Source organism: Pundamilia nyererei, unplaced genomic scaffold (assembly GCF_000239375.1).
Source record: "Pundamilia nyererei isolate P.nyererei 1_Seehausen unplaced genomic scaffold, PunNye1.0 scaffold00002, whole genome shotgun sequence".
NCBI lineage: Eukaryota > Metazoa > Chordata > Actinopteri > Cichliformes > Cichlidae > Pundamilia > Pundamilia nyererei.
The window spans coordinates 4,277,130-4,294,160 of record NW_005187403.1 but is presented as its reverse complement, the minus strand read 5'-3'; the positions used below and the strand labels follow the sequence as shown (position 1 = coordinate 4,294,160).

The window sequence follows — 17,031 nt, the reverse complement described above, 5'->3', positions numbered from 1 at the left end:
TTGAATTGAAGTTGTCAAACCTACAAAAAACTAGTTGTTTTTTGGGCCATAACTCTCTAAGTGTTGGCCAGTTGTGACAAAATCGTACACAAATGTCTATGGATAGGACACAATTCCAAACTTGACTGATTTCCGGAGCCACGTAATCTTGAGGTGGTGATGAGAGTTCAGTGTCAGTGTCTTCTCGCGCTTGGCAGTTTTGCCGAGTGCTAATGTTTGCCAGGTGAGGCAGCGACACAGTGAAAAGTGTCACCTCTGCTTGTTTACATCAGCCCGATGAAATCCTGTTTACTTTCCAGTGGATGAATACTCACTCAGACGGCACCTTGTCTCGCTTATCCCCTTGTCCTCTCACTCTCTGCCAGAACAATGGCAAGGTGACACTTGAAAAGATTAACATAAAAGCAGAGGGACCATCACCAGAAAACGGCTCAGACAAATGAAAAAAATACAAAATCCAGCGTCTCAGGCGAAGATGAGGAGCATGAAGTGTCAGAGAGACGGTATCATTACGCTTATCAGGCATCTGGATCAATAGAACTAATTAAGCGATGTCCCTGTATGACCTGATGTTAGAGCCCTGCTCTTGTTACTTTATCACAATAACTATTTGCTCGTGTGTGTGTGTGTGTGTGTGGTGTAACCTCACGAGCGAACTGTGAGACTGAAATTCAAACGAGCTCGCTGCCATTCTGTCTTAATTGCTTCTCATCCACCAAAAAATAGGATGAATGTGTCAAGGTTTAGAAAAGGAGAGCGAATGAGCAGAATGAAGAGGAGAAAGGAGTTAAGGGAGGGAAAGATAATGGAACGCTGGGAGAAGGACACCGAGAGCAGGAGAGGAGCGTGATGTGAATGATAGAGATTATTGGAAGATAAGTCACATCTGTCAAGGTAATGGTCTTCTGGCAGTGAAGCCTCCATCTGCTATCAGAAGAAATGTGAGGGGACGGCTGAAACAAATCGTGTTTTCCTAAAAGATTGATTTATTGGATTCTCTTTGATTAGATTACATTACATTTGTCTGTTGTGATTAGGTGGTTTTAGCCCATTTTAACACTTGGATCCACTTTTGTGGATACTTTAAGACACATTTTATTTTTGCTCTTTTTGACCTCATGTTGACGTAGATGGATGGTTATCGTTATGGCTTCTGATGTGCCTCTGTTTCAGATTGGTCGACTTCACTAGATTACCATCACCCACACCAGAAAATAAGGATCTGTTCTTCGTGACAAGGAACTCAGCTATCCAGCCTTCCCCTGCACGCAGTTCAAGCTACTCTGAGACGAATGAGCCAGACCTGGGCATGGCCAATGGCAGCAAGAGCTTGTCCATGGTAGACCTCCAGGACCCCCGCATTCTGGATGGTGGCACAGTTCCCGGCTCCTCAGATGCTCTGGGTGAAGGCCCAGCTTCCGGGGCAGGCTGGTCAGCCATAACCTCACAAGGCAACATCCCCGGAGGTCCCACCATAAGGCGGCCAGGCCAGACCCCCACCACCCCAGGCACGGAAAGCACTCCTGGCCGACCCGCCCAGCTGCTAGCCCCGCTGTCCTTCCAGAACCCTGTCTACCAGATGGCGGCCTGCTTGCCCGTGTCCCCGAGGGGACTGAACGACTCGGGTTCAGAGTGCCACAGCTCGGTGAGTTCCCATAGCAACAATGAGGACGGGCCAGCAGGAGGCAAGCACTCCTTCTTGAACCACGGCGGAGGGGGCGGGGGGAGCAGCGGGGACGAGTACACCAGGCGCTCTGGGGAGTTCAACCGCCGGCAGCTGTCCCTCACGGAAACACCGCACCAGCCCGGCGTCCCCAGGCAGAACAGCGCCGGCCCACAGAGGCGAATAGACCAACCGCCACCTCAGAACATTACTCGTGGCCGCACCCCACCGAATCCGCTCAACAGCGGACCCTACCCCCGGCCCTCCTCCGGCAGCATGATGACGTCATCGCCCGACTGGCCCGGCAGCGGGGCTCGATTACGACAGCAGTCCTCCTCCTCCAAAGGCGACAGTCCTGAGACCAAGCAGAGGGCTCAGCACAAACAGGTACCGCTGCATGCAGCGCGAGCTGCAAACGTAAAGTGCACAACTACTCGGTCATGTGAGCAATCTTCAGCACAGCCAGCTATAGCTGCCTCACTGTATTTAATCACTTTAAATTACAGTAATATACAAATTTGCTGTTACAGAACACCCATTTATGTCATGCACGTCAAAACGGGCTGCGTGGGTGCTCGCAGACACTGCACATTGTGCCCTAATGAACTATAGTCACTGTGCATGTAATAATAGTAATTTGCATACAGGCAGCTCATCACCTCACCACTGTTTTACTGGTTACGTTTAATGGGTTGAGAACGAGGGTGGCGGAGGCACAATTAGTATCTTATTAACGAGCAGTATGTGCTCAAACGTGCTCTCTCCAGACAACGGGAAACAGAGCTCGTGGATACAAACAGTTACAGTAAATTGCAAAGTCATTATTGGAAAGTCAGGACTTTGGGGTGTAATCAGAAACACTAATCAATTTTTGCCCCAGGCAAACTGGCTGGAGGGGAGAACATCTGCATAATAGCTGTAATGCTTTGCTCTCCCCAGTGTGCTAAAAGTCTACAGTATCGCCCCAAGACTGACTGAATTAATGAGAGCAGCAAAACAAAAACTAACAAATTGAGTTTGTAGAGGGCTCACTCACAGCTAACAGCAAGACGACTTTAATACCAGTGTGTGTAGATTGATGGATTGATGCATTAACTTCCAGGCTGGAAGTGTAGCTCTAGGAATGCTAATATTTATCAGTCACTTTGCGACTGTGGTCCAGCTATAAATACACCGATCAGGCATAACATTATGACCACCTGCATTATGTCCACTTTTTGCTCCCAAAACAGCCCTGACCCTTCAAAGCTTGCACCCCTCTAGACTCCTGAAGGTGTGCTGTGGGATCTGGCACCAAGATGTTAGCAACAGATCTTTTGAGTCCCGTACACTGTGAGGTGGGACCTCTGTGGATACTTCTTTGTCCAGTTCTGGGGCGAGGTTTTGGAGGCCAAGACAACGCCTCAAAGTTGTTCCTGAACTATGTTTGCTTTGTAGAGGGTGCATTATTCATCTGAAAGAGTGCACATGGTCTGCAACAGTGCTTAGGTAGGCGGTAACATCCACATGGATGGCAGGACCCAAGGTGTCCCACACTGCCTCTTCCAGCTAGCCTTCTTCCCATAGTGCATCCTGGTGCCAGGTGTCTCCCCAGGTAAGCGATGCACACTCACCTGGAGATGTAAAAGAAAATGTTGACTCATCAGACCAGGCCATGTTCTTTTATTGCTCCGTGGTCCAGTTCTGATGCTCGCATCAGTGAGCCTTGGTCGCCCATGACCGTGTCACTGGATCACCACTGTTCCTTCACTGGAGCTCTTTTGATAGATACTGACCACCGCACACTGGGAACACCCAGTCCCCATGCTTGCCCATTTTTTTCTGCTGCTAACACATCAACAAAATGATGAAGACATAATCAGTGTTATTCACGTCACCCGTCAGTGGTCACAACGTTATGCCTGATCTGTGTTCCTCAATTATCTGACTTTTACACACATGGCACCAAAAGATGAATCCTTATGTTTTTCTTTCCTTAGCCATGCTAAATATCTGAAAATGGACTGCACAGTTTATAATAACATTAGATGTTTTGTTGCTACTGTGGGACAGTATAGTGAAGAATCATTAATGAGAGCACGAAAGCCAACAGCTTAGTAAAGTTTCACTCACATCACATGTATAAATATGTGCAGTTTGACGTGTTTAATTCAGATACGTTTTCTCTCAAACTGCTTAAATGCAAATGAGTGTCTGACTAAAATTTTTCTTTTAAAAAAACAGCAAAAACAAACAAAAAACCTCAGCAGATAGTAATGTTACATGACTGCTAGCCTTTGCCTCAAAGTAGATTTCAGCGCAGGTATTGAATCTTACAGTGTTTACTTTCTCTCGCTGCCAGTGTGACACTATAGCTGCTCTCACTCCCACGTGTTTAAAAACCTGCTTCAGAGAGCGTGTGCTACAGGTTTGCGTGAGCCTGTATCCATTCCACCTGCTGCTTTCAGTCCAGATGAGTCGATGCATTTCAAGCTTCTTTTGTTTTTGTTTTTTTTGTTTTTTTCTGTTGTTTCTGTGGTGATATTGCAAACTCCCTCCTCCCCCTCTCCCCTCCTGCTCGTCACTTGCTCTCATGTATGTGTGTGTATGTGTGTGTGTGTGTTTTGTGTTGGTTTTACTAGGCCCCCTCCCCAGTGAACCCCAGTGCGTTGGACCGCACAGCAGCCTGGCTATTGAATATGAATGTGCAGTTTTTAGACCATGAGGGGATGGAGCCCGAGTCACTGAGAAACAGAGAGGATCTAACTCAGGTGGAGAAGGTAACCTGCCATCCGACCCCCTACCCCCAGCACCCCCCCTCCCCTCTCCTTTTTCACAAACCACCACAACCTTCAGCCCTGACACCCCCCACTGAACTGTCCTTTCTTTTCTTTACCACTCACACACACTTCCCTTCCTGAAAGCCCCCCTTCTACACTCAATTACCTCACGATTCTTTTTCTTTATTTTGGGGGTTTTATTTTCTTATTTAAACTTTGCCCTTGCCTCTGAGCCAAATTGTCACAGCAAAAAGCCACATTGTGCATATTTCCAACATAAAAGTAAGGGAAATGGCTTCATTTTGTGCAAAATAATACAATTGAAAAAAACTGACTTTTTGGTGATAGTCCAGCTGTTTATCTGCGATGTTTTTGGACATTTATGCAGCTGCGGGAAAATCATAGCTACAGCAGGAGGTAGTTATCATGAGCAAATAATTGTGAAGCTAAATATAGCAGGCAAGAATATCAACAAGCTCCAGTGCTGACAGCAGCGGCTTCATTAATCTCATTTTCTTGATGAATGCGTTAGGCTTTTTAGTAAAATCCGAAAAGCTGTGAATATTAGAGTATATATTATTATGCAGTTCTGTCACATTTAAAAAGCTAAACTTTGAAAATAACTAGAAATGAAGTGTGTGTGAGAGTTAAAATCTCCCTTCACCTCCAGAAAAAACCAAAAAAATGTCCCCTTAATCCTTTCTGGCTATGTTTAACACAGAGTTTATAGTCCAAACCAGGTGTGTCCGTGTGCATGTGTGTGTATCCACATGCAGCATCCACACAGACGTCTTGCAGCTTGTGTGTGCTTGCATCGGTGTGAGAGATGGGACATAAAGAGGCTTTCTGCTGCTTCCTCTGCCTACGTTCGCTGCTTCTCTGCTGAGCTACCTTTACAGCCGTTCACTCTCAGCTTCCATTCTTTGGTTGGCTTGCCGCATGTCCCACCCACCCTTCTTCTTTTTTCTTTTTCTTTATGTATTTTTTTGTAAATCCATGATGAATACAAACCTGTCATTCCGGCGTAGCTCGTGCGTTATGGAAGCCAGCAGCCCCGGCAGGGAGAGCGACCAAAGAAGGCAATAACTTCAGTGTTAACAAAGAAAGCCACCTTAAAATAGCAGAGCCGCTAACAAGACAGGAATTGTTCGAGAGTGGCTTAGACGCTCCTGCAGCTAATGGTCTATACAGTCTTCACTATACGGACATAATAGACCCATGTAAATAATAAATGCTACGTGTATTTTTACTTAAATAGAGCGTTTGCTGTCTACCTGCACAGTGTGTGTTTCAATATAACAGATATGTTTACATTTTGTGCTCATTTTGTTCTCGATGGTTAATTTAATTTGTGTCAACGGTATCCTGGCAATCTAGTTAGTAGTGTGAGTATCTAATCAATTTGATTAATGAATCTCTCCTGTTAGGATCACTCAATGCTCACTCCCCCCAGCACCTGAAAATGATTTTGACACAGCAGGAAAAGTAGGTTAGAACATCAGCTTGGTTGAAAAATGTAGATTTAAAGTTTCACATGCTATAAGAATAAGAATAACTTTATTTATTCTTTTGTCATGTACATGCTCAAAGCAGCAGGAGAGACAGAGGAACAGATGAATAAGATATACAATATATACAGTAAGAATAGTAGTATACAGTAATATACAGTAGGATAGTGCAAGACATAGTATCAAATAACTCTAATGAAGTAATATATATAACTTTATCCTGGTGAATAAATAACTTAACTGTCAGTGCAGGCGATTCTACAAAGTGCCAAAGTATTGTGCAATAGAATAAAGGGAGTAGCAGCATATGATGGGGGATGAAACAAATATTCAATAAGGTACTGTTGGGTAATATTGCACGGTCTGAAAGGGAACAGAATAACATTGGTAATAGTCTCAGGAAAATCACCTACAGAGTGAGGAAGAGTTATACAGTCTTATTGCCACTGGTACAAAGGATTTACTGTGGCGGTCAGTTCTGCATTTCGGGGCAATGAGGCTTTGGCTGCGTTTGCTCCGATGGTCCACCATGGGGGCATGCATGGGGTGGGAGGGGTTGTCCATGATAGAAAGAAGCTTTTTTTAGCATTCTCCTTTCAGACACCACCTCCAGGTTCTCAAGTCTGACACCCAGGACAGAACCAGCCTTTTTAATCAATCTGTCTTCACCCCACTTCCCCAGCACACAGCTGCAAAGAACACGACGCTCTCCAACACCGAGTGATAGTTTACAGTCCAAGCGTACCCCCAGGTACCGGTAGTCCTCAACGATCTCCACATCAGCCCCTCTTATGGTGACAGGGTTAGGAGGAGGAGCCTGCTTCCTAAAGTCCATAATCAGTTCTTTTGTCTTTGTGATGTTAAGTTGTAGGTGATTTAGCTCACACCACTCGACAAAGCTGTCCACCATACTCCTGTACTCCTCCTCCTGTCCATCCCTGATACAGCCCACAATGGCAGAGTCATCCGAGAATCTCTATACAGTCGCGTGCAGAAGTCTTGAGGCATCCGTCACTTGTTTATATTTTGCTTCCAAACTGACCTATGACTCATTCAAGCATAAATACGCAGCCTGTTGCAAAAACACATCATTTTGTTCCAATTTCTTCAGTTTAATCTACATGAAATGCCAAAGACGATACAAATGGCATTTTTTTGCACCAACACAGTGATTCCCACTAGCCCAGACCTGATCATATAATGACACGGTGTGCAATATGTTCCTAAAAAAATGAGCTAACTGGATGTGGAGGACAAGGCCTAAAAACTATCTACTAGCAGATATACAGTATCTGAAACTCCTTAAGAAATAGGGTGAAAAAACCCAGCAAAGACCTGACACAGGACCTGAGACCTTTACACAGTACTGTAAAACTGGTCTTGCCTAAGAAAGTATGGGGGCTCAAAGTTGCTGGAAGAAATGATGCAACGTTTTGACTCAGGGACTGAAAATATTTATAGTATGTATTTTTTTTCAGGGCTGCATTAATTATACTAAATTCAGTTCAATTCAGATTTATTTATATAGCTCCAAATTACAACAACAGTCACCTCATGCCACTTTATATTGCAAGATAAAGATACAGAGAGGACCCCAACAATCAGATGACCCTCTATGAGCAAGCACTTGGCGACAGTGGGAAGGAAAAACTCCCTTTTAACAGGAAGAAACCTCCTACAAAAACAGACTCTTGGTTTTTAACTATGCTGGTTAGTCTAAAAACCACAAAATTGAACAAACCTCCTTCCAGTGTTTTCCGTTGGGCTTCTATTTTGACTTAACTGTCCTGTGAGAGCTACACGGATGTCAGCAATAATAGAAATATAACCCAGGAATGCCATCAGGCGTAACATCAGGACAACAGTTGCACAGATGCATCTGTCCAGATCGCTTTTGTTTCCCCAGCTCTCTCTTCTTCTGGTCTGTGTTATCAATATTCATATGTGTTAATTTTTTTTAGCCTGCTTGAATATCAGATGCACATCTGCAAAGGGAGACAGTATGACTGAAATAAGTCTGATCTTCTTTGTGTCTTTGGCTGAAATACATCAATATTTGCGTTGCAAAGGCACAGGGTTATATTTTAGTAAAATCTTCATGGCGATAAATATTCAAAAACAAAAAAATTACTTGTCAAAATAGCTGCTTGAACAAATGTTCTAACCCTTTCGACACATACAGAGAGAGAAGAGGATGATGAAAGGAGGTGATTTTTTTTTTTTTCTGTGGATAGCAGAAAAGGTTTGACAGCTGCTACAGCTGCTTGATTTTCTTTGGGTTCGATGGAAAGCGAGAACGCCGGTAAGAAGACAGCATAAGGAAAACATTGGGTCGATGTTTGCTGCATTTGAAGCAGACCAGTGCAGGGACCGAGGACAGAACAAAGGAACTTCAGATACAGCAGATGTCATTTGTTCTCAGGGGATCTAGTGACAAGAACATCTGGGATATCAGAGATGGAGAGAGAAGTGGAAAAAGGGTAGAGCAGCCGATGAATCTATGGAGGTCACTCGTACTGCTGGGAACAAGAGAGCTGATGGGGAAAATATCCCCATGGAAAGCAGTAGTGTGGCATGGGTAAATAAGAGTGAACGGGTACAGAGTGAGCGAAGTCCTCGCTTTGTAATTGGATCTGATTGTGCTTGCACATAGGGGTTCATCTGATTGAGGGGTTTCTCTTTATTATTGTAGGGCCTTTCCTTATAATATGAACAAGGCGACTATTGTTGTGATACGGCATAATATAAATAAAATTATATTATTATAAATTAGCAGTGAGGCTTGAGGAATGGCAATGTCGGAGGTTCTGTCCACAGGTTTAGGTCATGTTTGTAGTTGGTTTCTCAGTGTGTGATCTTTGATGTTTTAAGCGCACAGGCTTAAAGACTGGTTGGTGACTGCCTTGGCAACCGGCAATCATTAGGCAAAAACGACTGGATGCAAGTCCAAGAATTAGTCACTAGCAGGTTGCCAAAAATGTTGCCCACCCCAGCTTTAGACTGTTTAGACATCAAAAAATGTTTGATTCCTCTACTTGTTTCCTTTTCTCTGACGCATAGGCTGTGTATTAAAGATGGCCATAGCTGCTGAGTCTTAAAGCCAATATAAGCCTTAAAACTGCAATCTTTCTAATCGCCAGCAGGGGGCGAATCCCACTTTGAGCATGTCTGATTTTAAAAATAAGTGTATGGGAAAACGGGCTTACAGCCCACTGTTAATTTTATGAAAACGTTTCAGAGCTATATGATGTCATGGTGGCTACATCTGTCTTTTATATGCAGTCTACTTGCTGAAGAGAAGTCTCTGCTTCACTGGTTGCATCCTTTTCTTATCACCTCCTCTTTATTCAAAATTCCCTTTTTCCTCCCTTCTCTCTTGCTTTGATTTTTCTTTCTTTTTGCCAGTTACATGTCTCAGTAGGTCATTGGTTTCAGATCCAGAACAGAGGCTGCCTTTGGAAACCTTCTAACACCACTTAGTATTTTGGGGGGCAATAAAAGCTTAACTGGGCTCCTCAAATGCACCGTGATGTCAGTCAGTGTTTTTCAATGTGCTATCATGACATTCCATATAAAATGTCCCACAGTAATTCCCTCTAGACCAAAATTATACTCCATCTCAGACACAAAGCAGCACAGTCCCAGGTCTGATTGAGAGATTGCCGTTTTTTGTTCTCGTCTCGTGGTAATGAAGAAGGGGACCCCGCTGCTAGGGCTGATGATGATGTTGATAACAAAACGCGATGATGAGAGTGTCCTCAACGCTCCGCTTCTCTGTTCAGTACCAGCAGGAGATCGCGGTGCTGCAGGAGAAACTGCGGGCGTCGGTGCAGAAGCTGGAGGAGTACGAGGCCCGTCTGAAGGGTCAGGACGAGCAGGCCCAGAAGGTGCTGATGGAGTACCAGGCCCGGCTGGAGGAGTCAGAGGAGCGCTTGCGCAGACAGCAGGACGACAAAGACCTCCAGATGAAGAGCATCATCAGCAGGCAGGGGAAAAGAGGAAGAAGAGGCAGATTTGCTGAGATGTATTTTGGGATGCAGTGTTTCACAGCCCCTCTAACTCTGCCCTGTCTTTGTTTATCTTCCCAGGTTAATGTCGGTGGAGGAGGAGCTGAAGAAGGATCATTCTGACATGCAGGCGGTGGTAGACTCTAAACAGAAGATCATCGACGCACAGGTCAGTCCACCGTAGCGACCCCACCGCGGGCTGCGTATGGCTTTGTGGATACTTTTCATCTGCGCGTTTTAAATTTGTATGTGCTGTCACTTGCTTCTCCTACATGAGGAAACAAAGGGTCACTGAAATACAAAGAGATGTTTAATTCATAGCTGTCTAGCTGTGGCATTGACAAGCTTGGATGGCTGAGCAGAATTTCTCAGCTCCCTCCCACTCCTCCTTATAAAACAAAAGTGTCTTATCTGGTTGTCTGTCAGCATGTAGCACCTCTATAATCCACAGTGGTTCATATTTGTGTAAAATTGCATGAAAATCTAACTTAAAAGAAAAACTGTTCTTTTTGAGCATTTTTAAGGAATTTTGAATGTTTGTTGTTGGGTTTGTAACTGATTAAACCGTCCTGCTTGTGTGTGTGTGTTAGAGCTGTAAGTGCAAACACCAGCACACAATTAAGAGCAAATCTGCATCTTTGTAGCTTAGGTGTTTCACAGCGTCTTTGACAAAGAAATGCAACTGATGTTTACACAGACGCAAACATGCATTGGCAAATAATCTCTGTCACACACACAGTAATGAGAGTTTGCATCTACAAACACGTGCGCTGCAGTAAGGCAATGAATTGTCAGCCTCGGTACACAAGCGCAGATAGAAGGCAAATAAAAAAGGTCATTGCAAAGACGGGGAGTGAAGACTGCTTTAGTGGACCGGGACAGGAAGTTGATGTATTTTTTAAAATGCAGTTTTTCTCTGCGTTAAACTACACAGAGTACACTTAAAACTTCACCACAGGAGATCAGTCAGGTGTTTGAAATTAGCCATTTACAACAAAAGACTGTATGTAAAAGATGGACATAATCACAGTGATTCTACCCACTGGTTTGTGGATTTGTGTTTTAAAGCCTCTAGCAGCATTAGCGTATTTGGCTGCTGGCAGGTTGGTCTTTTGGAGCCAAAGACCACCATATTTATAGACGAGGGTGTTAGTCAATGCTAGTTTAGTTAGCAAGCTGCATCCATAGTCTTCAGCTTCACAACACAAACACATGCTAATAAATGCTTAATAGCATACAAAAAACCAAAATAAAAATTTCTACTAAAACTGAATGACAGTCTTGGTCTTTATAGCCAGTCTTCCTCCCCTCAGCCCCAACTGGTCGCCACAGACGGCTGCCCCTCCCCAAGCCTGGGTCTGTCAGAGGTTTCTTCCTGTTAAAAGGGAGTTTTTCCTTCCAACTGTTGCCAAATGCATTCTCACAGGGTGTAACCTGATTGTTGGGATTTTCTCTGTTATTTTGGAGTCTTTACCTTAAAATATAAAGCGCCTCGATGCGACTGTAGTTATGATTTGGTGCTATATAAATAAAACTGTATTCAATTCAGTTATCTTACATGAGCTGTTGGTACAACAAGCAGATGGGAAGCCTACGCAGACAGTTAGCAGCCTAGTTAGCACGTAGCTGTCACTCAAAGCAGCCACACCCATGTCAATCTAACCCTAAACCTTAATAAAATATAAACATGACAGTTAGTTTGCAGTTTGTTTGCACATCAGTGTCAGCTTCACTTTACCGCTCATTTAAAACAAGCTCGTGACATTAACAAAGCTTGGTTGTAGAGCAGATATCAGCAGGTTAGGATGGGGACGAATAAGAACATCACGTTTCTCCTCCAACTGATGAGGAAGCTGTAATATTGGAATTTTTTTCCGGGTCTTACTGTGTTCATGTGCATTCACAGGAGAAGCGCATAGCATCACTGGATGCTGCCAACGCCCGTCTGATGAGCGCTCTCAGCCAGCTAAAGGAGCGCTACAACATGCAGACGCGCAACGGCATCTCCCCCACCAACCCCACCAAACTGCAGATCACGGAAAACGGAGAATTTAGGAACAGCAGCAACTGCTAAGAAAGACCCGGCGTCTGCCCCGAGCGAGAGTTGACCGCCCGAGCGTGTACAGCTGTTCAGCACGTGGATGTCTACGTGCATACGTGGATGCATGTCTGTTTGAAAGACTGCGAGACTGCAGGCGTGTGCGTGCGTGAGTCTGTTTTATAAGCCAGACGTTTCCTTTTTTTCTTTTGTTTTGTTTTGTTGGAGACAGTGTAGGAGTGAGGGCGCCACTCTTTTGAGGGGCCAGCCAGAAAAGGCAGAACTTCAACGCTGATGGACAGATCACCAGACGGCCTTCATTTATGAGGGTGATGGCCAGAGGAGGTGGGGCGGAGCTTGTGTGTATATATAGAACTCGAAGCTGTTTGCCAATGGACGCACGTAGTTTGCTGGGACAATTCACGCCGCTGTCAAAGCCTGGGACGAACCACTATATACCCAAACACAGTGACGACCGCCAGACACGGTCACCCTCGCAACCCTCCTCTCTCGTTCTTCTTCTCGTCCCTCTTGATGACCAGGTGGATCCACTTCAAAACCAACAGCACGTACTGAGGATTATCACTTTAGTTTCTCGAGAGGATTACTAGTGCTTTATTTTAAAGAACCAAATAAGAGCTTATTAAAAGAAAATTGATATTTTTAATCCAAAACAATCTACGTTTCCCTTTCCGCTGCCGAGTGTGTGTTCCTGAGCATCCCCTGACCAGCCCCCTCCCCACCCCCCTCCTTTCCCTACGTAGTGCACTTTGCGAACAGCTATTGGTACATGAAAGGCCTTAAGTAAGGAACACACCTCGACTTTCTCCCACATCTCCCCAGCAGCTTTTTTTCTGCAAAAAAACAAACAAAAAAAAAAGTTATACTGGCACAACTCATACTGTGGATTTGTAAAGAAACAAACGTGTTACAGATGTATTATAAACACTTAACTAAATGAATTCTATGTGATACTATATTCATGAAATTTTAAATAGATGTATGCAGTTTTTTTTTCCTTCTATAGATTATACACACATATACCTATATTTGATAATCTCAAATATAAAAGCAGCCCTTTATTTCCGAGTTTTATTTTTCTTCTCTTCCGATGGAAAGACTGTCGCGTGTAGCTTGCTTTGGAGCCCTGGAGAGAGGGAGGCCACGCTGCCGAGCAGTCGCGAGCACCTCGGTCGTCCTTCAGAGTAATCCCACGACGCGTAACCCTTTACATACGGCGCGAGAGACGGGAGCGATCTGGTCTCACCCGGTGCTCATCGCTGCTCTTGAAGGCAAAGATTATCAATCACGAGTTCTGTGCGTGGTCTTTTTCTGATTTTCTCTAGTTGCACAAGAGCTATTGAGAGATGCGCTTAAACGCGCTCGCTCATACGATACACTGGACTGATGAGCCGTTACAAGGCGCGCCCCCTACACCCCCAGTCCTGACATTTTTTGCGCTCTCGATGCTTTATTTGTCCGTGGTTATGAAGTATGCTGCATCCAAACTGTGATCCCAGTGACATCATCGTTGTCTCGCTTTTTTTTTTTTTTCCTTCTCCCCCCTCTTACTCCCACCTTTCTTTATCTTGTTCTTCTGAATGTGAAGATGCTAACTCACAGTTGGTCTTAACACAGGGTTTGGTCCTTTTAATCCCTCCATCCATCCCAACCATCTCTGTATTTTGGATATTTTTGTAGCTGTTTTTCTCACTCTGTAACAAACTATACATTAAGCGTGAGGCTTCATCCTTGCTCTATAGCCAATAGTAGCGTCACCATTTGTTTTCTCTGATTGCTAGCTGAACGATGATGATGGTGATGATGATGATGATGACGAGAGGCTTTTTTCAGACATGACGTGAATATATGATGTGTAACTGAGTGTATTAAAAGGCTGGGCAGCCTGGGATAGTGTAAATAAAATGCTCACACTATTTTTACCTAATGTTAACAGAGCTTTTTGTAAATGTATCTTGTGCTCAGACTCTGCTGTACCATTATGGATACTGTAAATATGAAACAGCTCAGTCAAGTCATCTGTCCTCATTGGGTAGAACTATACAATCAAATTTAACCTTTCAGTGTTCTCTGTTTAAAGTTGTTGGTTTCTTTTGTATTTAGAGTGTGTTATTGCTAGCCAAAAAAAAAAAAAAAGTAGGAGTTTGACTCTTGGGATGTACTTCTTCATTGGTTACAGGCCAAGTCGAGTCCAGTCTCGAGATTCACAAGCACAATCCTGTATTTCTCATCAGTCTAGCTCTATGCACTTTTACGTTCAGTGGTTGATGTTTGTAATTAGCTTTTTTTTTTTTGGTTGTTGTTTTTTCAGGTGATTAAAAATGTGGCAAAGTTTAAAATTGAAGTAAGGGATTTTTATGATATGGCGAATTCACAACATTTTGTATGAGATTCTCAACGATGTGACCCCTCCTTCTCTGAACCAGAACAAATTGCCTCAGACTGATGAGTTCACACGACTTTTCACATCTCACCCGACGTCTAACCGCCTGTAGAAATATCTGCATAGGTGAAAGTCAGACTGTGTCACTTTGACAAGTAGAAACAGCTCTTCAATTTAGATAGCAATAAACACGCTGCGTACTGTTTTCATTGGTAGCATTTGCTGACTGTTTGGTACCAATAGCAAATTTTTTGGCACATTTTACGGTTAAAGGCACATTAGTGAGTCTGTTTTCAGACTGTGGTGCACTGGTGTTACTGTTACTACAGAGGTCAACAGTGGGGTTCTGGAAGTAAGAATCTCATTCATATTCTCCTCAGAGATTTTGATTATGAGATATATCATAACCCAATAAGTATTATCCATCAAGGAAGGAAGAAGGATCAAATTCTGTTTTTTAGTTGTTTTGTTTTAGTTGTTTTAGTTGTTTTTTTGTTTTTTTTGGAAAGCTCTTTGATGGGGAAGCTGAGATTTGGGATATGTAGTTCTTTCACTCTTAAAAGTAACTATGTACAGTCAGTCTTTTACAGTGCACTTTTTTTTTTTTGAGCCACATCATCTGTTTACAGTTATATGGCTTGGTTCAAGGCTTAAAACTCTTCATATAAGGATTTCCTGAAACATCACTGGAGAAAATGAATGGGAATTCACTTCTGGAACCAGAGCCATTAAAATCATGGGCGACACTGTTGCGCTCGATAGCTTAGCATTTCTGCTAAATGCTCGACTGTTTAAAACTCTACTATTTGGCTAATTACTTTACATGGAGCCCATTAAAGGGAAAAAAATAAATTTGATAATATGTCAGTAAGGCAGATTTTATAGAGTAACTAAGAATAACTTTGATACAGTTTTTCTTTCATAGGTTTGGGCATTAGCATATATAAAAGATATAACACACAGGATTACAATTAGCTAATGTTTGCAGGTCAGTTTTACAAAAAAGGTACCGTATTGATCAGTAGCTTTGCACTGGCGCTAAATCACCATGAAGTTGAGGGATATTTGTTATTTGACCAAATTATTTGGAATTTTGGTGTTAAAAAATATAGTATGTAGCTTAGCATTTTAGCAACTAGTAAGATATGTACCAGTAACTAGCTTAATAGCATTAGCTATTCTGAATTAAGAAATAGCTCATGCTTTTTAGCAAAAAAACAAACAAACGTATTTTAGCAGTTTACCTGTAGCTATTAAACTATGAAAGTCACATAGTCTCACTTTGAAGTTTACAAAAGTTAAACTGATACAACGTTGCCACATTTATCCCACCAGTACTTCTTAAACAGATACAAGTAGAAGAGGCATTGCAGTTTTTGGTTTATAATTCGACTCCTCATGTTTCAGTTTTGTTTTGTGTTGGTTTTTTGTTGTTGTTTTGTTTTTTTATGGTCTACTTTTATAAATCAGGAAACCATGAGGTCACTCTTCACACACAGTTCAGCCAATCCGACTAAAGATGAATTGAAATATAAAGCTATAAATAAAGTAAGAGATGTTGTATGTTTTCTATTATCTTGTAGAAAATACTTTTGTAAGTATGTTGAAAGTATAAAGTATTTGCTGGATTCTGCTTCCTTTGACGACAGTGACAAAACAATAATGTACAGAGGAGTTTGTGTTGACAAAATGTGGCTGTGCAATTTATGTACATTTGCAACTAGACCTATTAAAGTTTTATTTAGCTATTTTAAAAATCGTGTGCCTTTCTGTCTTTTGTCTCATCGCCTCACTCATGCTGGTATCCATCACACTTATTCTGCTTCTCTGATAGAATAAATGGAGCTTAGTTTGAGAGTGTAACAGATGAATCACGTGTTCATTAAATACTCAGGCAGGCTGCGATAGATGACAAACAGCTAGAGAGAACATATGCTCAGTAGCAGGGTCCAAAGGCAAAGGCAGCTTTTTTTTGTGGAAGTACAGTTTAAGTAGTGTCTGTTTCGCTCAGCAAGTCTGACCTACATACTGCCTGATTGTCATTCCCCACATCGGGTAAAAAATTAAAACAGGCCTGAAGCTTGTAGCAATTTTGTTGAAATTCCTGTAAAGTGAGCTGAAAATTATATTTTTTTAAAAAACCTCATAACTGTTCTAAGTGCAACAGAAAGAAAATAGAAATGTACTTTGAAAATATTCAAATTGTATTAGGTTTATTTGTAACAGCCAACCTCACGAACTGGTGTGTTTTACAGGAAAGGCCTTCTTGTTCTCTGTGAAGCTCACTTATTTCTTTGCCCAAGTGGAACAAGTGTCTCCCTGCAGCAAAGGCACATGTTTAGCATGTCAGGCTTGTAAAACTCTAAACTACAAAAAAAGCATTATTACTACTAATAAATAGAGAGGGCAAGATACCACTTTTTTTTATGTCCGATACCGATATGAATCCGATATAGTGTTTTTTAATCAACCAAAACGTTTTTTTAATATCTTGCTGCATTTTGTATAAGTTTATACCCAAGTTTAAATAAATAACAACACTAAAGCTATTCTGTTACACCTGTATGTAAAAAATACACTGCGCGTCCAAAATATTTCATAGTTCAGCAACACTGATCAATCTAATAAACTTAAACCTGCACCATCCTCCCT

General features: G+C 42.6%; 1 protein-coding gene across 11 annotated transcripts in view; it reads left to right on the top strand.

Moving 5' to 3' along the window:
• Positions 1-16,136, top strand: part of LOC102213025 (disabled homolog 2-interacting protein) — a 167,230-nt gene extending 151,094 nt beyond the window's left edge. For 10 of the 11 annotated variants that reach the window (XM_005720209.2, XM_013909732.1, XM_013909739.1 and 7 more), the window contains 5 exons: positions 1,174-2,050; positions 4,285-4,422; positions 9,713-9,915; positions 10,019-10,106; positions 11,844-16,136. In XM_005720209.2, the coding sequence (XP_005720266.1) occupies positions 1,174-2,050; positions 4,285-4,422; positions 9,713-9,915; positions 10,019-10,106; positions 11,844-12,011 (1,474 nt within the window). In that variant the 3' untranslated portion in view covers positions 12,012-16,136. The remainder of the gene's footprint in view (positions 1-1,173; positions 2,051-4,284; positions 4,423-9,712; positions 9,916-10,018; positions 10,107-11,843) is intronic. The other variant, XM_013909738.1, reaches the window with a different exon arrangement.
• Positions 16,137-17,031: the final 895 nt, after the last annotated feature.